This window comes from Puma concolor, chromosome B2 (genome assembly GCF_028749965.1).
Source record: "Puma concolor isolate L17-30 chromosome B2, mPumCon1.1.hap2, whole genome shotgun sequence".
NCBI lineage: Eukaryota > Metazoa > Chordata > Mammalia > Carnivora > Felidae > Puma > Puma concolor.
Window position 1 is genome coordinate 63,517,378 of NC_141671.1, and position 22,441 is coordinate 63,539,818.

The 22,441-nt window shown below is 34.0% G+C and overlaps 1 protein-coding gene across 4 annotated transcripts in view; it reads left to right on the forward strand.

Moving 5' to 3' along the window:
- The window catches only part of ADGRB3 (adhesion G protein-coupled receptor B3), a 731,624-nt gene that overhangs the window by 418,577 nt on the left and 290,606 nt on the right, over positions 1 to 22,441 (forward strand). For all 4 annotated transcript variants that reach the window (XM_086707169.1, XM_086707168.1, XM_086707167.1 and 1 more), the window contains one exon: positions 9,620 to 9,722. In XM_086707169.1, coding sequence (XP_086563295.1) covers positions 9,620 to 9,722 — 103 coding nt within the window. The remainder of the gene's footprint in view (positions 1 to 9,619; positions 9,723 to 22,441) is intronic.

Here is a 22,441-nt window from a genome sequence, read left to right on the forward strand (position 1 = left end):
AGTTTAAAATGCCAGGGAAAATAAAGATGAACCAAAAGCAACAATGTTCTCATAAGCCAGTAGTGATTTGAAAATTATCTTTCAAAAAGGAAAAAAAATATTTTTCAATAATGCAAAATCACATGAATGTGATGTCAAGTGCACCAGCCTGATAAAGATAAATGATGCTGAATTTTTTTCATATTTAGAAAGTGGAACTCATTTGAGTTCATATATTATAGGAATTAAAAGCAAATGGGAAAAGCAATTGAACTAAATTATATTAGAAATAATCAAAACATGAAAAACATAATTACTTTTAAACCAATACATCCTGAAGGCAATCAACCTGAAATTGTTGAGTTCTCTTAAGAGCACCTGTTCTTCAGTTTCAGGACCTAAACTTTTAATCTTGCTTCTTCATTCTGAGTTTGCAATGACATATTGTAGTTTTGTGATATCCTGTATTGTTTTATAATATCCTATTGTGAAAACACTAGAAATTAAAATCATCTATGGAAGTAACAAATTTGCATGACTAATATTAATGAATATTATTATGCATTCAGTATATAATTTACAAAACTCTGAATTTAATTTGGACACACCTTTTGAAAGTGAATTTAAATCCCTGATCACTTAGCTTCTTTGTAGTTTTAGATGTCACATCCCTTAGTAAACCTACTTTGAAATTGTAATTAGTTTTAAAGCTCTAAGTTAGCTGAATCCTACTTTTTAGCAGCCATCAGCTGATTTTAGTTTGAAAAGCAAATATATTTAGCTTAATGATTTCAATGAAGTCCTCAGTTCCTACAATATGTGAAATCATCTACTTTGGTTTGGTTTTATTTAAATTGAGGGGCTTTTTGAAATAATTATGAAAACTCTCACTTTAGAAGCTATATGAACTATAATTCTAAAAATGGAAAAAGACTACAGTAATTTTAATATTTTTATTAAACCATTAACATATTTTCACTGTACCTTATCTGATTACACTTTATTTGCACAATTACTTTCACAGTCCCCTCCACTGATGTTTTTTTGTAATACTGCATTGCATTTTTTCGTGTGATAAAAAACAGATAACATGAAATTTACCATTTTAACCATTTCTAAATACACAGAATAGTAGTATTAACTATATGCACCTTATTGTGCAAAAAATCTCTAGAACTTTTTCATCTTGAAAAATGGAAACTGTATATCTTTGAACAGCAACATCCTTTTCTTTTCACCTCCTCCCAGCCTCTCAAAACTTTCTGTTTCTAAACCTTTGACTACTTTAGCTTCCTCATATAAATGGAATCATGCATTACTTTTTTGTGTGTGTGACTGACTTATTTCACTTAGCATGATGTTTTCAAAGTTCATCTTTTTTGGAGCATACAACAGAACTTCCTTCTTTTTTAAGGTTGGGTGATCTACTGACTGTATATACCATATTCTATCTATGATCTATCAGTAGGTATTTATGATGCATCTGCCTCTTGGCTATAATGAATAGTGCTTCAATAAACATGGGTATGCAAATATCTCTTTGAGATTCTGTTTTCATTTTTTTTTTGGGTGTATATCCAGAAATGAGATTTCTGCATCATATGCTAATTATATTTTTGATTTTTTGAAGAATCTCCATACTGTTTTCCAAAGCAACATTCCCACCAGTAGTACACAAGGTTTTCAATACCTTTACAACCTTGCCAACACTTGCTATTTTCTGGGTTTTTTATTGTTTTGTTTTGGTTTGTTTGTTTGTTTGTATAGTAGCCATCCTAACAGATATAAAATGATATCTCATTGTGGTTTTGATTTGCATTTCCCTGATGATTAGTGATGTTAAACATCTTTTCATATACTTACTGGCCATCTCTATATCTTTGGAGAGATATCTATTTAAGTCTTTTGTCCATTTTTTAATCCTATTGTTTGTTTTCATTGTTGAGTTTTAGGATTTCTTTATATATTCTCAGTATTAACCCTTTGACAGATATATGGCTTATAAATATTCTTTCTTATCCCACAGATTACCTTTTCACTCTGTTGATTGTTTGCTGCATAGAAATGTTTAAGTGTGATGTAGTACTATTTTTCTAGTTTAGCTTTTGCTACCTATACTTTTGGTGTCATATCAAAGAAATCTTTGCCAGATTCAGTGTCATGAATATTTTCCCCTATGTTTTTTCTAGGAGTTTTGTAGCTTCAGGTCTTATGTTTAGATCTTTAATCTATTTTGAGTCAATTTTGTTTATACGGTGCAATGTAAGAGTCCAACTTCACTCTTTTACATGTGGATATCAAGTTTTCCCAGCCACATTTGTTGAAGAGATTATCTTTTCCCCATTGTGTAATCTTGGCACCATTATCAAAGGTAATTTGAGCCTATATGAGAGGGTTTATATCTGGGATCACTATTCAATTCAGTTGGTCTATGTGTCTATCATTTGTCTTTATTCCAGTACCGTACTATTTTGGCTTGCTGTAGCTTTGTAATATGTTTTCAAATCAGGAAATATGAAGCCCCTTGCTATGTTTTACTTTCTAAAGATTGTTTTGACTATTCAGGGTTTTTTGAGAATCCATATGAATTTTAGGATTTTTTTTCTATTTCTTTTTTTAAAAAGTGTCATTGAGATTTTTTATAGTAATTGCAGTGATCTGTACATTGCTTTTGGTAGTACAGACATGTTAACAATATTAAGTCTTCCAATTTGTGAACATGGATTGTCTTCCCATATTTGTGTGTCTTCTTTGACTTTTCTCAGTAAGTTTTTTGTTTGTTTTGTTTTTGTTTTTGTTCCTGTTCTTGTTTTTGTTTTGTTTTGTTTTGTTTCGTTTTGTTTTGTTTTGTTTTTGGCTTTCAGTGTAGAAGTCTTTCACTTCTGGGGCACCTGGGTAGCTCAGTGGATTAAGCGTCTGACTTCTGCTCAGGTCATGATGTCATGTTTGGTGGGTTCAAGCCTCATGTCAGGCACTGAGCTGTCAGCACAGAGCCTGAAGCCTGCTTTGAATTCTGTGTCTCCCTCTCTCTCTAACCCTCCCCCACACATGCTCTGTCTCTCTCTCTCTCTTCCTCTCAAAAATAACTAAATATCATAAAAAATTGTTTTTAAAACAAAGTCTTTCACTTCCTTGATTAAGTTAATTCCTAAGTATTTTATTCTTTTTGATTCTATTATAAATGGATTTGTCTTATTAGTTTACTTTTTAGATTATTTGTTAGTGTATAAATGCAACTGATTTTTGAGTGTTATTGTTGTATTCTGTACCTTTGCTAAATTTGTGTATTAGTTCTGACAGGTCTTTTTGTGGAATCTTTAGGGTTTTCTACATATAGGATCATTTCACGTATGAACAGACATAATTTTGCTTCTTTCTTTCCATTTGATGGCCTTATATTTCTCTTTCTTTCCTAACTGCCTTCATTAGGAATTCAATACTATGTTGAATAGAAGTGGCAATAGAGGGCATCCTTGCCGTGTTCCTGATCTAACAGTGAAAACTTTCAGTTTTTCACTATTGAGTATAATGTTAGCTGTGGGATTTTCATATACGGCCTTTACTGTGTTGAGATACATTCCTTCCATGCCTAATTTGTTGAGAGCTTTCATCCTGAAAGAGTGAATTTTTTTCAAATACTGTTTCTGCATCAAGATAATCATGTTGTTTTTGTCCTTTGTTTTGTTCATGTGTTATATCACCTCGATTTTCATATGTTGACCATCCTTGCATCCCAAAATAATTCCCACTTGATCATGTTGTATGATCTTTTTAATGTGTTGTTGAATTTGGTCTGCTGGTATTTTAGTTAGATTTTTTTTTTTGGCATGACTATTCATGAGGAATGTTGGCCTGTAGTTTTGATTGCTTACAGTATCTTTCTCTGATATTGATAGGAGGGTGTCACAAAATGAGTTTGGAAGTATTTCCTCCTCTTCAGTGTTTCAGAAAGTTTGAGAAGAATTGATGTTAATTCTTCTTTATGTGTTTGGTGGAATTCTTCAGTGAAGCCATTTGTTCTTGAGCTTTTCTTTGTTGGGAGGTTTTTGATTACAGAATCAATCTCTACTAGTTATAGGATAGGTCTGTTTCAATTTTTAAAATTTCTTCATGAATCAGTCTTGGTAGGTTGTATATATATATATATATATATATATATATATATATATATATATAGGAATTTATCCATTTCTTCTAAGCTATTCAGTATTGGCATGAATTGTTTTAGTATTCTCCTGTAATCCTTTTTTATTTCTGTGGTATCAATTGTACTGTCTCCTCTCTTCACTTCTGGTTTTGTTATTTAAGTTTTCTCTTTTTTATTAGTCTAGTTGAGAATTTGTCAATTTTGTTGATTTTTTGCAAATAACTAACTCTTAGTTTGGTTGATATTTTCTATTGTTTTTCTATTCTCTATATTTCATTTGTTTCTGTTTTAATCTTAATTATTCACCTCTTTCTGCTAACTTTGGTTTTAGTTTATTGTTGGTTTTTATTTCCTAGTTCTGTGAGTTTTAAAATTAGGTTGTTGATTTGAAAACTTTCTTCTTCTTATTTTCATTTTTTTAAGTTTATTTATTTATTTTGAGAGACAGCATGTGTGAGTGGGAGGAGGCATAGAGAGAGAGGAGGAGAGGGAGTCTCAAGCAGGCTCTGCAGTGTCAGCACATAGCCAATTTTGGGTCTGGAACTCACCAACTGAGATCATGACGAGCCCAAATCAAGAGCCAAATGCTTATCCAATTGAGCCACTCAGGAATCCCGTTTCTCTTCTTTTTAAATGGAGACATTTACCCATGTATTTTTCTGTCTTGGTAGGGCTTTTGCTGCGTCTCATTAGTTTGGGTATATTGTGTTTTCATTTTCATTTGTCTCAAGATAGTTTTAATTTCCCAGTGACCTATCATTTGGTCCAGTAATTGTTCAAGTGTGTTTTACTTAATTCCACATATTTATGAATTTTCCAGTTTTTCTTTTGCCTTTGATTTCTAGTTTCATTCCACTGTGGTCAGAAAAGATACTTAGTATGATTTGAGTTGTTTTACATTTCTTAAGACTCTTTTTGTGGCAGCTGTGATTTATCCTAGAGAATCTCTATATACACTTGAAAAAAATGTATTTCTGCTGTTGTTGGAGAGGGAATTCTTTATATGGCTGTTAGGTACAGAAGTCTATAGTGTTCAAATCTTCTGTTTCTTATTGAAACACTATCTGGTTGATTTATCCATTATTTTTTTTTTTTAAATTTTTTTTTTCAACGTTTTTATTTTATTTTTGGGACAGAGAGAGACAGAGCATGAACGGGGGAGGGGCAGAGAGAGAGGGAGACACAGAATCGGAAACAGGCTCCAGGCTCTGAGCCATCAGCCCAGAGCCTGACGCGGGGCTCGAACTCACGGACCGCGAGATCGTGACCTGGCTGAAGTCGGACGCTTAACCGACTGCGCCACCCAGGCGCCCCGATTTATCCATTATTAAAGTCAGGCATTGAATTGAAATCTGTTATTGTGTAACTGTCTGTTTTTCCTTTCCATTCTGTCAATATTTGCTTCATATATTTGGGTGCTCTGCTGTTAGGTACGTATATGTTTATAATTATTATATCTTCCTGGTGAATTGGTCCAGTTATTATTATATAATGTTCTTCTTTGTCTTATAGTGTTGAAGTTAAAGTCTATTTTGTCCAATACAAATATGGCCGTCTCTGCTTTTGGTTACCATGTATGTGACCATCATTTTCCATCTTTCACTTTCAGCCTGTGTATGTCCTTATACCTAAAGTGAGTCTCTTGTAAACAGCTGTGTTCCATTTTATACTCATGTTTTTACTCTCTTTAAGATATGGTTCATATACATGAAGCCCCTTAAGCCTTTGTAAACTATGAAAAATAACTTGAGTCTCCTTTGAATGAATAACTCTATACATTTTTTAATGTTTTAGATACCAACTAGCACAAACCTCAAATATAGAAAAGAACTTTGTTACTTTAGTCATGAAATCCATTTGGCTGTAAGATCTGCTTTCCTAGCAGTGAATACAAATGTGTACCAGCCAGGAAGCATTAGTAGATCGCAAAGCCTGACATGGTACATAAAGAGCCAACTATTCACTTATGCAAATTAGAATAAATTGATGGAATAAATTAAAGCTAATTTCATACACCATACACTTTTTAAAGAGGGAGTCATTGCATAATGTAATTTGCTTCTTTTTCCTTCATTATGCATTTTAACACCATGGTATTGGCATTATGTTTTAATCCAACTTGGCCAAAAGTTTGATATTTTTGTTTACTATGTGTTTATTTAATATGATATTCTAATCTGTGTTAGCACTAAAATGTGCAAAGCATAAATGCAAATGAGGATATATGATGGCTAGATACAAATCTTGCCCTCATTGAACTTATAAGGAGACATACATATCATTAATTGATGTTGTGGTAGTGATAGTTACATGTTAGTAGGGCAAGGTGGGGGAGGGTACTCACATAAATGTGATAAGAACATCCATCTGCATAATTATATTGGCATGCATCCATTCCCAATTGGATTCTAAATCACACACACACACACACACACACACACACATACATACACACACACTTAAGAAAAGTCATAAGGCAGACTCTGTCCTCTAGGAGTCACCTTGTTCACCAGGCCAGTTGAGAAGCTGATAAACCTGACACAAAGTAACATGTAACATACCCTACAAAAGGCTGCTTATCTTACCTACTTTGCTTTCCATACCCGTTTCCCAGGGCCAAAATTCCCACATGCCCAAACACAGAAAGAGAACTTCATATATATCTTGACAAAATTATAAATTCCTATTTAGAATACCCACATCTGAATTTTCCAGTAAACTATCCACTTATGCAACTTTTAAAATAATACAAAATATCTGTATGCTATCAAATTTAACTAACATTTATTAATTAAAATTAGCAGCTGAGTTAAATTAACATTGGTTTTATTTATAGCAGAGAAATAGGATTATAAACAGAACCAGTGTCACTTCATAGCTTTGTTAATTCAACCTATTCTCATTTGATCCCCCAAACACTTTTACTCACGGAGAAACAGGGAACAATAAGTTTGTAAAGGGAACTTGGCATTTAGAGCTTTCTTTCATATCACTCCCAGTGCAACTTACCTTCAATTAGTATTCAGTGAAATAAAGGACGGTTAACCAGCCCTCTCTGTTTGCAACTACCTTCCCATAAGAAATATAAAGACACATTTACACTGTGTTGTTTCTTACTATTTACTGTTAGGCTGGATACCATGAAGCCTCCTGAGTGTTTAAGAATTTGCTACCTGGGGGCTCCTGGGTGGCTCTGTAGTTGGGGATCCCACTTTGGTTCAGGTCATGATCTCGCAGCTCATGGGTTTGAGCCCTGCTTCGGGCTCTCTGCTGTCAGCATGGAGCCCACTTCAGATCCTCTGGCCCCCTCTCTCCACCCCTCCCCTACTCATGTGCTTGCTTGCTCTCTCTCAAAAAAAAAAAAATAAAGACATTTAAAACTTTGAAAAGAAAGAATTTATTTGACATTACTAGATACATTAAAGATGGATTTAAAAATGTTATCCAACTCGGGGTGCCTGGGTGGCTCAGTCAGTTAAGCTTCTAACTTCAGCTCAGGTCATGAGGTCATGATCTCATGGTTTGTGAGTTCGAGCACTGCATGGGGCTGTGTGCTGACAGCTCAGAGCCTGGAGCCTGCTTCACATTCTGTGTTTCCCTCTCTGTCTCTGCCCTTCCCCCACTCATGCTCTGTCTCTCAAAAATAAATAAACATTAATTTTTTTTAATGTTATCCAACTCAAAATATACTTATAGTTACTCTACTACTAAATATAGTAAACTCCACACAATGACATATTAGCATTCTTTTCTGGTGAAATATCATGGAAAAGACCATTCCATTAGAGAAGACATTTTCACAAATAATGTGAGGTTCAACATTTTTGTACAATATTACAATTATATGATTTTGATGATACAGTCATTTTGGAAAATAGTGTAGCAATAACACAAAATTAAACACGCTTTTGCCACATGATCAAGCAATTCCACTCTTAGATATTTACCTGAGACATATGAAAATAGATGTCTATGCAGAAAGTATGTATGCCAACTATTCATAATAGCCAAATATGAATAGTACTATTCATAGATACTAAAAATTAGAAGTAACCCACAGGTTGCTTACTTTTATTGATGAATAGATCACAAACTGTTATATCCATATCATGGAATAGTACTCTGCTATAAAGAGAAACGAAATGGATGAATCTCAGAAACATAATGCTAAGTGAATTAACTCAAACACAATAGTCGATGTACCGTATGATTCTATTTAAGTGAAATTCTAGAAAAGACGTGATTATAGTGACAGCATGTTCATGGTTGCCTGGAGCCTTGGGGGCAGGAAGGGATAAGATGCAAAGAGGCTCACGGAAGCCGTTCAGGGTGAGGAATCAGTGGTGATGCTTGCATAGTAGTATACAATTACTAAAAGAGATGGGGTGCCTGGGTGGCTCAGTTGTTTAAACAAGTACTAACAGCATTAAACTGCCCCCTTAAAAGTGGTGAATTTTATTATCTGCAAATAATGCCTTAAACAAGAAAGAAGAAGGAATAATATTAAATGAATTCATCTTACATACGTGTTACGAATTCCACAGAATAGTGCATGTTCTATGAAAGAACATGCTCTGTAGTTTATTTCAAATCAAAAAGAAGGGATGGAAAGATATATATATATATATATATATATATATATATATATATATATATATATAGCTAAAAGTACAATAAAACTTTAAATCTGTAACAGGTAGTGTGTGGCATTTTATACATGTTGTATAAAAACTTGTATGTACAAGAAAGAGTTGGCTCATGGTTATGGATAATTTTTGTAGGTTGCAAATATGTTTAAAATTCCTTTGTTAGTGAACTGTAATTGTTAAGGTATTTCAAAAGGTGAATATATTCCTCACTTTGAGCATATTGAGCTAAAGAAGTGTCCTGTTAAGTCTCTATTGCTGAAATGAATGATGGTCAATGATTAGCAACAGCATTTATTTATATTTAAACTCTACTTGCTCTCATGCTAAACCACATTCTAATCATTCATCGTAATGAATTTTGAGACAGTCCAAAAAACGCTAAGATAGCACTTTACAAGAAGAATATTTGGTCTCCTGGAGAACAAAACCGTTAAGTCCACCTGAGATAAATGGATTATATTCATTTCAAGATTGCCTGAAGGTTTGAATTCACAATCCATCTCTCTTGCAGGTGAATCAGATTTAAGTAATCGAAAGCTTGTAAGTGCTGTTGCTTTTTCATCTTTCCTGCATCTAAAATGGTAACAGTCAGCAATAGCTTTTTCCCCTCATAGTTTCCTAGTTCCAGGTAGGGTTTGTTTATAACAAAAAGTGAACTGTAGCTTTCCATAAGTAGTATTTAGTATCACACTTTAAATCTGTTTGCCCATTGTTTCTCTGTTCTCCTTAGGATGCATTAGGATATATTTCCTTACTTAACATGCATCCAAACATGTATGGAGCAGTGAGAGTTCATATTTGTTATTGATCCATTCTCCTTTTAATCACAATTACTCTGTTTCAGAAACTACACTGTCGTTAATTCCAAAATCATCGTGGTCACAATAAGGCCTGAACCCAAAACAACTGATTCATTCCTGGAGATAGAACTAGCTCATTTGGCTAATGTAAGTATTATCCATGTGACGTCGACTTGCTTATAGAACTTACCTTTAAAGATGAGTTAGCAGTCACACATTTGATAATATCAGAACACATTTTCTGGACTTTTTAGAGTTGTAAATGGAGTAATTTGTTATGAAGATTATATTATATAGAAACAAAATGTCAGATTATCCTATGCTTTTGTCCATAATAAAACTCTCTTCAGTTTATCCATGATAACAATTATTAAATTGTTTATCCACGTACACATCTTTTTTGGGCTTTGAGCTAATCAGCAGAGGAGACCCAATGAATAAGAACCTGTCTCAAGTGTGGTGGGGAAGACTGCCATGTAACTACATAGGTTTAAGATGCATGCAGTAATTGAAGTTATAAACATAATACAAAGAGGAGTGATTAACTTCAGGTACCCTAGAGCAGGAGAATGGGTGGGATGGCATTTAAAAGTGCTAGGTCAAAGAACAGAGTAGGCTTCTTATAACTAGTTGGGTGCTTCAGTAATCTAAATCTAAATCTCCCATTCCAGAATGACAAGAACCCTTTCCTGAATCTATCTAACTGCAACTGAAATTCTTTTAATCTTTTTTCAGTCCTCCTGTAGAAATTTAAAATATCTACTGATCCTTTATACATTCACTTTACATACTTAAATCCTTGATGAGTGGAGACAAGGAAGGTGATTCCTACTAAGGTTCTCCTAATTATGCTTTTATACTTCCTGTATTAAAGTGAGCCACTTTCTTATGTTCTATGTACACAGGTTTGGTTTTTTTGTTTTTTGTTTTTGTTCTTTTGTTTTTTGGGTTTTTTTTTTTTTTTTTTTTTTTGGTTTAATTCCTTGCAAAGTTCCTGGGAAGTTGACCTTTACATACAAATAACAGAAACACAAAGTGTCATTTTTCCCAAATCTAGAAATTTAATGAATGACATAATGGAATTTATATTCACATCAGTTGTTTACAAAACTTATGTATTGTCCCTGTTTTATAACTTCTTGTTTCCAAAAAGAAAATCAATCTTGGTTTTATAAAAAATGACAGTTATCTTCCCTGTAAACCACTTTTTACTAACATGCTTCAGGCTTCCTAGATTGTTTAGCGAAAATCTCAAATCTCTTAGCAATAGCTCTTAAACATCACAACTAATACTTAAACTATTGGGTCTTCTACTTTTGCCAAAATATGACCATACTGGTTCTATTTAATTTCAAGAATCTGTTTTATTTCTATAAAATCTACCTTTGTACACCTAAGAATAATCTTACCTCTACCTAATCTCATCACTGCATTGAAAACTGGCAATTCCTTTAAATATTGCTTTTGAATAAGGAATTTATTTTTTGTCGGTTCAAAATTTGTTGAAAAACTATTTACTTAGGTGTTTGCTTTTATTGTTTATTAGGGTAATGTCTATCCAGTTATAAACATTGGTGAAAAAATAGTAAGAGATCCTAGTTCCCTGAATTGCTTACTAAAAAAGCAGTATAATGTCTGAGTATATATCATGTTTCTTGTGGAGAAAACACTTATGTAAATGAACTTTTACAATACTTTCCTAAATAAAGTCATTATTGAGAATTTTAAAAATACATTAATTAAATGACTTTTTTTCATAAATGGAAGAAAGAGTAACCTCAAAAATAGCATTGATGAAACAGTCTCACTATTTCAATTCAGTAAAACTATTTGAAATGAACAGAGATATAAGCTTTGAGTCAAACTTCTCTCCTGGGGGTTTATTTTGTCAGCTGATTTACAAAGGAGATAAACCATGTACAGAAAATAACTTTGCACATATGAAAACCCAAGTATATAGTCAATACACTTCATTAAGCACCAGCTAGACGCTGGGGTGACAATGAAAGTCAGGATATAAAAATGGTGAAATAATTATCACAAGTCTCTTAGAACTAAATCTGTCTTTCATAATTTTGAGTGAATGAGTTGACCAGATTTTCAAAACAATACAGTCTCCACTCTAGAAGATCTCCATTTAAGGGAATATAGACAAATCTGTTGAAAAGGGGGACTGAGAGAAGATGAGAGGAAGAAGAAAAGCTTACACTGGAGAAGAAAATGGTACCAAGTATTCTAACTCACTTCTATTATCCCCTTGCTTCCAGTGCCCACCTGTCTTCAGAGGCCACCCCAATTAACCACCACACAATGAAGCCTCTCTGGATGGCTGGATTCCTCACTTCTTCCCTTTATTTTATAAATACCTTTCACACTTTGTCCATACAATATATACAGTCCTTCATACTCTCCTGGTTTGAATTTCTAATGCTTGTTGTATTCATCTTACCATCCAAGTTAGAGTTTGTAAAGTACTGTTCATTGAGGGAAAGAATATATAACAGATTTGTTGAGTATCTTAGTATTTATTACCAGTCTTATATACTTTATATACTGATTTTAGTTTGTTTCCATTGAAGAGATAATCAAAGAGCCTATACTGAAATGTAATAGTCTTCACTAATGTGAATACATCATAAACATGAAAATGGAAATTAATTAGAAAAGCTGAAATTTTAATATAACTCTACATAGATGTAGATTATCATTGTTACTGCCTTCAAAATTGAACTATTTTAGATATATTTTTAATATCAAGTCTACTTTCATGTATTTACTTCTATCAAAAGTATGTGCTGTACTTTCCTGAGCTCAGAAAACAGTAATGACTTGCAAAGTATATCTGTTTCATATACCATGTAGAAGAAAAATGAAGAATGGGAATTAATAGTTATAGTGAGCCTAGGGAAAAGCCTGTTAACATTTTCCAAACTAAATGTATTCTTTTAAAAAGCTTTTTAACAAATAGCGTTTAAAGTATGTTAAATATAATAAGGCCCTTGGGAACTGTAGGAATAGAATATGGAACCTTGAAATTCCAAATTGTATTTAGCAAAGCCAATTGCAGTTTTATCCAGCTCATAAATCATTAATGACTAAGATGCTATTCTTAGTTCAGTTTGGGGGAGCCTATGGCTTTATTGTGATGACCTATAGAGTCAGAGTTTATGGTCCTTCATGTTTAGGTATAGCAATCACTTGCTTTTAAAAAATATCAAAGTTGCTTTCCCAGAAAAAGAATTTTATTTTTAGTGTTACTTAAGGTTTCTTCAGGATGACATTTATGCTCATTAATATTATTAGATTATCTGATATATAAGGAAAGTTACTAATTTTATTGAAAATAATTATTGAGACCTGAACGAATATAATAGAATGACCCTAAATGCGAGTGCACACGTATACACACACACATGTACAGACACCCACTGTTTGGATGCCTTGGATCTGACAGATCTAAGCTGCTATGACTTTCTAAGGTGGATAGCAACTCCACCTTTAAAGATGAGTTAGAAGAGTAAGTAAGTGCATACATTTTAGTTATCTCATGCTCTATCAACTTTGTTACTCTGAAAATGAATTCTTTTTCCAAATGATAAGAGTTTTAGGTTGTTCCATTTTGGAGAGGCAGTTTGGGCTATGCTTGCCTGCAGTCTCTGTGGTCTTGTCTTTCTTTTTAGTTCTTCCTCTGAGTAAAAACTTTAATGATCTAGTTAGCATGATACTGCTGTCTTTCAGGACTGAGAAAAATCCATGAGGTTTATTTGTAGTTCTCAAATTGGTCATATTCACAAAAGAATCTCATGGGAATTTGGGCTTATGGGTTTTGTTTTCTTTGCCATATTTGCTTGCATACTAATAGGATCAGCTAACAAATTAAGGAGTTTGTTTTATGTGTATAAACTAAAGTTAATCATGAGCTATGACCTTTGTAAATCATAGCTGCAAACACAATGGAAGACTATAATGAATATGTTTGTTACCATTAGATAAGCATGAGAAACAATGAAAAGAAATTTGAAACACTCATCAGTGGGTATTTTTGAAACTATCAAAGGCTGATAAAAACCTAAGGAATTAAAAATCACTTGACAAAGCTTAAGGAAGTCCAGTCTGTAAATCTATAATTTCTGCAAAGGGGTGTTTGTATGCCTTTATGTTTTGAATCACTTTTCTACCCTACCTTTTGTCCATTTGAAAGAGATTTCTGATTTTTTTTCTGCTTAAAGCTCTGGGTAATTTTTATGGAAGAGTCTTGAAATGCTGACTAGACAGACAGATTGATGGCTCTGTCACCAGCTGAAATTGAGATAGAATTTGTTCCCTAGCTACAGTTAGTATGGTGTTTTGTTTTGTTTTGCTTTGGTTTTTTTTTTGTTTGTTTTTTTGGGGTGTGTGTGTGTGTGTGTGTGTGTGTGTGTGTGTTTTCTTGATTATATCCTAAATTCCTCAGTTTGAGTAAGCACCCTTTCCACTTACATTTCAAATTCAGTTTATTTTGATTCATAATACATAGTCAACATTTTTCAAAAATATTTTAGAATAATTCTGCTATTTTTGGAGCAGTGGTGAGCAAATCTTTTTAGTTAGGAGTCAGGTAGCAAATATTTTAGACATGTGAGCTATAATGACCTCTGTCCCATTTACTTAGTTCTGCTGTTGGAGCATGAAAGGAGCCAGACAATATCTAAACAAATGAGTGTGGCTCCACAATGAAATTTTATTTACAAAAATAGGTGGCAGGCCAGATTTGGATTCTGGGCTATAGAGTTAGTCAATCCCTATATAGTAAACAGAATCATGCCCCCTCCCAAAATGCCCATGTCCTAACCTCCAGAGCCAGTTATGTTACATGTCAAAAGAGATTTTGCATATGTGAATAAAGGTAAGGACATTGAGATGGGGAAATTATCTTGGATTATCTGGGTAGGTCTAATTTATCACATGAACCATTAAAAGTGGTTTTCCCTATGGCTATGGTCAGAAATGCAGCATACTAAAAACTCAACTACCATTACTGACTTTGACAATGAATGAAGAGGGCCTCAAGCCAATGGGTACAGGCAGCCTGTAAAAGCTGAAAACAACCTCTGGTTGCTAACCAGGAAGGAAATGTAGACCTCAGCCTTTCAACTGCAAGGAACTAATTCTACTGAAACCTGAATGAACCTGAGCATGGATTTATCCTTAGATCCTCCAGGAAGTAGTGATATCATGCCAATACTTTGATCTTAGCCTTGAGAATCTCTTGAGTAGAGACCCAGCTGAGCTCATCAGACTTCTGACCTATAGAAACTGTGAGATAATGAATTTATGTTATTCTATGCTGCTGTTTATGGTAATTTGTTACAATAGCAATAGAAAACTAATATCCCTGCATTGGAACATTGCAAAATTAATTTTAGATTATGAAGAAAATGTATATGTAAACATTAAGAGTGCCATTTTGAATCAGATATAATGCAATACTGATGATACATTATTCAATAAGAATTAATTAGCAACCAGAGATTAAATTTTGTCCTTCTGATTATTATTCCAGCACCTTAGCAACCTGATGAAAGGAATCACCAGACAGTGAGAATGGCCACTGTAAAGTGGTGGTGGGATATTAGAGAAAATCGGAGGATGCCACGAGCAGCACCACCTAGGCCCCACCACAGAAAGGGCCTTGTGGAACCAAGTGCTGGATGTCAGGGGCAACTCTGGCATGTGCAGATATGTTGTGCTTTTGAAGCAATTTAGCAAAACTTCTCTGCTGGCAGCTGATAGACTGGAGTAGTGCAAACACTTCTGGTGCCTTTGCCTCTACTACAATCAATCCCATAGAAGTTTTATTAAGATATCCTCTTGGCTGTAAAAGGAAAAGACTTAAGCTGTATGTTTTACCTATATGAAATCTAGTTATTTAACCATTTTTATTAAAGTTATTTGCCACTCCAACTCATAAGAAATACTTGGAGAGTTTCTGCTCCTAGGAAACCCATGTGTTTGTTGAGAGGTGCACCAGGCTCCTGCGCAGCCATTGTTGGAAATGATATAATCATGTGATCATATAAGGGTAAGACACTCTAAGACATCTACATGAAGGCAATGATTTTCTCTGAAGAATACACATAAAAATAATCCCTGATAGCGATTCTACTTTTTACTGTTTCCCATATGTCAAATAGGCAGTATTCATTGGGAAATAATGTACATTCAGGTTAGTGATACATCTCAGAAATTAGGGAAGCAAGCTGTTATCACATCCACAAAAATAGTGTCATCTGGTTAATGTGGGCTAGTGAGTAACCATATAGCAGAAGCTGGATTAAATATATGCTATTTCTTTATGTTCCAATTAAATAGCTGCCAACTCCTCAAGAAGAGCTATGCAACATGGATGTGACTCATCCTGATAAAACAATATTCTGCATTTCTCACTTCAGTGGTCTTTATATCAGTCTGCCTTAGCTACAGCCAGCTCCTTCTTTTCCATATTGACTTGTTCTCAATGTGATGCTTTCTGTAGAACCCTCATAAATCTATTCAAAAATTCCTTTATCTCCATGATCATATTAAGTAAGAACACAGTATTGCATTTGTAATGATGCTCTTTAGACTTCAGGTATATGTCAGCTACCCTTCAAAAAAAAAAAAAGGAAAAAAAGAAGAAGAAGAAAAAAGTGTTAGACCCAATTTAGTTCTTTTTAAGTATCCTTTAAAAATATGGAAATATGGAATAGTACTTACCATAACCTTGGAAAAAAGATTTGGAGAACATTCAACAGATTACCTTCTGCAGTTGAGTTTCATACACTGTTTTCAACTGTATCATATCCTTGGGTGGTATATTACACTTTTAGGTACTATGAAGCTGTTTATATGTTAAAAGAAATACTCTCACTGATCAGATTTTAGGGGCATTTCATAGATTTGACTATGGAAATATTACATACACTAAGATCTTACCCACTCCCTTCCACCATGCATTCCTTAGGCTTTATTTAATGTGTCTTTTCTCAAATAGTGGTAGAATTATACACAGATTATAAATGAGTCTTTTGTGGGTCAAGTCAATCATATAAGAAATGTTCTTAAGGAATTCCCAAAATCTTTTTGTGCAGTGATATATAATAGCTACAATTATGCTTTAGTGGGGAAAGAAAGGGAAGATAAGCTTAGCAAAACCCAGGTCTTTTTAATGCAATGCCTTTATGTCCAAAATATTAAAAATTAAAGAGAGACAGTGTAGTGTCCGCTGAACAGTCTTTCTCCCATCTACATTCAAGAAGTCAATGTGCAATGCTCTAGAAGATGTGACAGAGACAGTCATTCTGGAACATCTGAGTCAGAAAATTGGAAATGCTGAGATAGTTATGATGAAGTCACTGCCCTTCTTCATGCCCTTAATGCTTCGTCTGTTCACTTGCTTTGCTTCAATACACAAAAGGATATATTTTTAAATATATTTTTAAGTTTAAATATTTTAATAGGAGTATGAAAGGTACCAGAAAGTTAAGACATTTATGGGGCGCCTGGGTGGTGCAGTCGGTTAAGAGTCCGACTTCAGCCAGGTCACGATCTCACGGTTCGTGAGTTCGAGCCCCGCGTCGGGCTCTGGGCTGATGGCTCGGAGCCTGGAGCTTGTTTCCGATTCTGTGTCTCCCTCTCTCTCTGCCCCTCCCCCGTTCATGCTCTGTCTCTCTCTGTCCCAAAAAATAAATAAACGTTGAAAAAAAAAATAAATAAAAAAAAATAAAAAAAAAAAAAGTTAAGACATTTCTAGATATGGAAGTTGCTATGACATATGAGCACTAAGCATTTGAAAGTTTAAAAAAAAAGGGTAAATAAACCATATGATTTCTGTTGTGTGCATCTTGAACAGTACTTCTTCAAATTTGATGTGGATAGAAACTATGGTGGGTGGAGGGAGTAATAATTACAGTGCATATTCCTAGGTATAGCCCCAATCTCAGAACTTGTGGAGACAACTAATCTACATTTTAAATAATACCCCAGTTGATTCTGGAGTAGGTCTGGAGAAAACACTTGGAAAACACTAAGATAGCAAGAGTGTAATAAACATAGTGTGTGAATTGAATTTATTCAGAATTTAAATTAGGAAAAATTAGAGAAACTTGGTTTTCATTCATTTTTATTGTGACTTGTATCTTTTCTGTGATCAACTTCCTTCAGATCTCTGCTCAGATATCATCTTATTGGTGAAGGCGTCCCAATACATAAAATTGCAACTCATTCACTTTCCAGACTTCCCTGTCATTGTGATTTACTTTCTCATCATAGCACAGATTACCATCTAGCATTTTATGTATTTATGTGTTTATTTGTCTCTCTCCCTTCCCCTTTCACTATAGTTAAGTCTATGAGGCAAGAAATTTGCTCAATGCTGTATCCTCAGTACCTGGAATGTAATAGGGGTTTACTAAGTGACTTTTACATGAATGACTAAATGAAGTTTACCATAGTAAGAGTAATTTACCACAGTGAGATGTATTTAAAATGTTCTGTAGGAAAAGCAAAAGACTTGAAATAGAGTTTTTAAAGAAGAAAAGGAATTATTTTATGAATGTCATTCATGAATCACTGAGGTGTACATCTAGAAAGGATGTTCAAATCCCTTATTATAGAAAATTAAAAAAAGAAAGTTATGCAGCCAAAGGAAAAGAGAGAACCACCCATAGAAATAAATTTACAAAGCCAGTGGTATATTATACTGTTAAATGGGTATATTGGTTTCGTTGATGTGGAAAAAGGGAGAGAGGTAAAAGTAAAAGTAAATAAAAAGGCAAAGACTATTAAAGACACTTGAAAGTAGTATGTAGAGTACCTATGGTAATTAGGAAATTTGAGTCATGGTACATTTTTAAAATGCTTAAATGTAGGTGAGTAGAAATATTTAACTTGGGTTTAACTATTCTATTTTGACTGGGATCAAGAGAGACAGTTTTTTTTTCTGTTGCTATCTGTTTCTTTATTTGTTTGCTTGCTTGTTTTACCAAAAATGTGGTTTTCAAGAAGATAGTATATTTCCAAAAGTTTTCAAAAACGTGAAGTTTTAATATTTTAAGTGTTAAAGTTATTAACAGTTTTGAAAATGAATTTTCTTACATACATTTATCTCATATGCCTGGGAATTTTTTTGTTTCCTTAGCTTAGTGCATTTCTTAAATCTACGTCTATCGGCTAGTGTATAGCTCAACTCTTTTCCCCTTGTTTCTGTCATCACATTTGTTACTCTCTGTTGGGCTCACCATTTCCTGTTATTGACTTCCTGTAAATTCCTCATAACAGATCTTGTAGCAGAGTACCTTTGAGAAAAGTATCTAAAAATTAAAACAAATATTTTATAAGTGATTTCTCAGCAGAACTTTTTAGCCAGTTTTTTTTTTTTCATGTTTAGTATTCATTTGTCATTGATATTTGCCTTATGTTTCCCATCACACATTCTTTTTCCTTTAAGCAACTGGTCTATCCAGATACTAAGATTCCTCTGATTTGTTTGTTCTGCTTATTTTTCTAAACTTCAAATGTTTAAATAATTGACTGCAGCTCACAGACCTCCATATTCGTAACTGCACTAGAACTCACAGAGGGCAGTGTCTGTCTGTCGTGTAGGTTCCAGAATGTAGAGTGAAGCACAAGAGTGAGTAGTGCATTTTGGAACCTTTAACAAGCCTCATGTGGATGCTTTTTAAATTTTCACAAGGACAAAAAGAAAGAGCAATATGAGATAAGATCCAAGAGATGAGAGGTGAAGAAGGTAGAGGATAAAATGAAGGGTTAACAATGGCATGGATTAAGAGTAGAACAAACATTTCTCACCTTTACATTTTTATCTGAAAGTAGAAATAAGTTTCTTTAGGAGAGTAAAAAAGAAAGAGATATTCAAACAATTATATTCATATTATATTTCTTTTCTAATATTATTTTCCTTTTGTTGTAAACTATTAGGAACACTAAATATGAAATATTAATCCTATAATCAGTATCCTGTAATGGTTTAACTTTAACCCATATATTACTAAAAGAAGTGAACTAGATTTAGAAGAACCATTATCTGTGGTTCTTCTAAAGACCATTATCTCTGGTTCTTCTAAACGTGAATGTATCACCTTTCTATAATAATTTCTATATTAATTAAACATATACTCATATCCTTCACTGTAATATTTCAAGGGTAATTTGTTTTCTATAAAGTGCTCTGAGTTCTTTGAACAAATCCCAGATAAATACACCATAACTTTATGATACAACATTGTAGCTATGCTAAGGATTTCTTACAAAGTCACAAATTGAATGAAAATTTAAGCTAAAACCAGATAGTATCTCATAAGACCAAGGAAGAAAACAATTTTAAAAATAAAGGAAAAATAAAGGAAGAACAAGAAAAAGAAAACAATTCAAAACACCACTCCCTTCTGTGACCCTCCCCAGATCTATGCCTCCTGTAGAACCACATTAAAGATACACTTAGTCCATGAAACTTGATCTAACACAAGCCATGATGCCCCTCATTTGTCCCTTAAACAGTATATTATGACTAGTAACACTTATAAAAACATATCTATTTATGGTTATATAAACATTCCACGTGTGTGTTTCTCATCAACTTCTATAAGACTGTAACTTTTTTCAGGGAAGGAAGTGTTTTTGTTCTAACAGCATAGTTTATAGGTATGAACATATGATAAGAAGTAAGATACCTTGGCTAATGTGGCCCTTGAGGAATTTTTGGAGAATGGTAATGGTGCTAAAATATTGGAGTTAGTCAAATGTTATAATTAAAAGAAAAAATAAAATTGGGGTGGATTACAAAAATTTTAGAATCACCATTTAAAATTTTTATTTCTAGTGAAATTCTAGAACGGACCCAGAAAACAGCACTTAGAAAGGGAACGTTTCACAAAGAGCCTGCCTAGACTTTTGAAGACAGTGATTATCTACATGTAAGACAAGACTGAGGGCTGGGGGGCTGGCTGTTATGGGGGAGAATGTCCACCTGTGGAATGGAGCCAGTAGCATGTTTCAGGACTGTAACTTGTATCTGCCTTGGCCTAGTCATCATTTTTATTAATGACTTGGTCGGATGAGGTCATAGATACCATGTTTGTCTCTTAATCCTCTAATGATTAAAAGTTTTGAAGCAATAGTGAATGTGTGGGATGTCAAAATCAGGATTCAGAATGTCTCTCCTAAGAGACTTCAATGTATATGTAATCAAGCTGAGGAAGAGACTACAAATATATCTGATGTAGTCCTAGTCTGCATTATTAAGAATGTGGCACCTAAAGGAGATGGAAAGAGCACCACTTTGTTCTATACGGGTAGGTTCTATACATGGATAGTTGCCCTAAATGTGCTTTAAACGTGTGCTCCAAGATATGAGTGATGTGGGGAATGAGAGAACTTGAAATCCACGGAGTATGTTTAATAGAGAAGACTCTTCAGGGATATAATAGCATTTGTAGCTATCTAAAGATATCATGTAAAGGAATAATTATTAGGCTAGTTTCAAAAGGGCAAAATAAAGCCCAATGAATCTGACAAACAGAAGGAAAACATTTCAACAGTTAGTACTCTTCAAAACAGATGGGGCGCCTGGGTGGCTGAGTCGGTTAAGCGTCCGACTTCGGCTCAGGTCACGATCTCACGGTCTGTGAGTTCGAGCCCCGCGTTGGGCTCTGGGCTGATGGCTCAGAGCCTGGAGCCTGCTTCCGATTCTGTGCCTCCCTCTCTCTCTGCCCCTCCCCCGTTCATGCTCTGTCTCTCTCTGTCTCAAAAATAAATAAACGTTAAAAAAAAATTAAAAAAAACAAAAACAAAAAAAAAAACCACAGAAACCACTACCCAAGGTAATCCAGTGCGGACAATATTCTTTGTATCATCCTGAAGGTCATGGTAGCCACTCATACATATATAAATATTGAACCAATAAAAATTTGACATTTTTTTTACATAGTTTCATTAGACGTGATCTATACAAAAGTGATCTGTGGATTAAGAAGATATTGCAAAACATGACATATAAACTTGTCAAATTCCTGTGTTGTACACCCAAAACCAATGTAACCTTGTCAGTGAACTATTAAAAAAAAGAAACACTTTGCCGTGGTCTAGATGTGGTCATGTCTGCATTTTTTCTGGATTTCAAAAGAATGAGATGGTCTTTAAGAGATAATAATAGCTCTACTGAGACTTTACCACTTTTACATCTTAAATTAGGCTTATAGGAAGGAAATGATTAAACTTTATTTCTTTCCAAATTTGAAAGAACATCCCATTTTATGCTTCCATCTCCATCTCGCTCAATAGGTATAATTATTATAATTAAAGAGACATGCAAAGGGACTATTAAATAGTGGATCTGGTTTAGTTCATGCTAATTGTGAACTACACCCCAAGAGGGCAGCCATGAATGACTTGGTAGGGGAAAGGGGGTGTGGGGCAGAGAAGTTTGCATATCAAATACAAATTTGTACCTAAAATGTCTTTTAATGGCACTCACATTCTTTGTACTTTAAGGGAAAACCAACTCAAAGAATGCTGTGAGGGGCATCAATTTTTATTTCATTCATCGTCATCATTATTGAATAAAATGTTCCTTTTTAAAAGATACAGCCATACCTAATAAACCCATTTTTAGGGGAAAAAAAGCTATTGCAAGCCAACACACTCTCCAGAAATGGACAATTAATGTTACTATCTCTTGCCCCTAGGAAGGTGACCAACTAGAGAGTAATGAGGATGTCAGTGGTGTTTTGTACATGTGCATAATACAGAATGTTTCATCATGATTTAAATTGTGTAGATACTTTGGTCTTCCTAAAGGAAATAATCCAGGAATTAATATTTTACAGGTA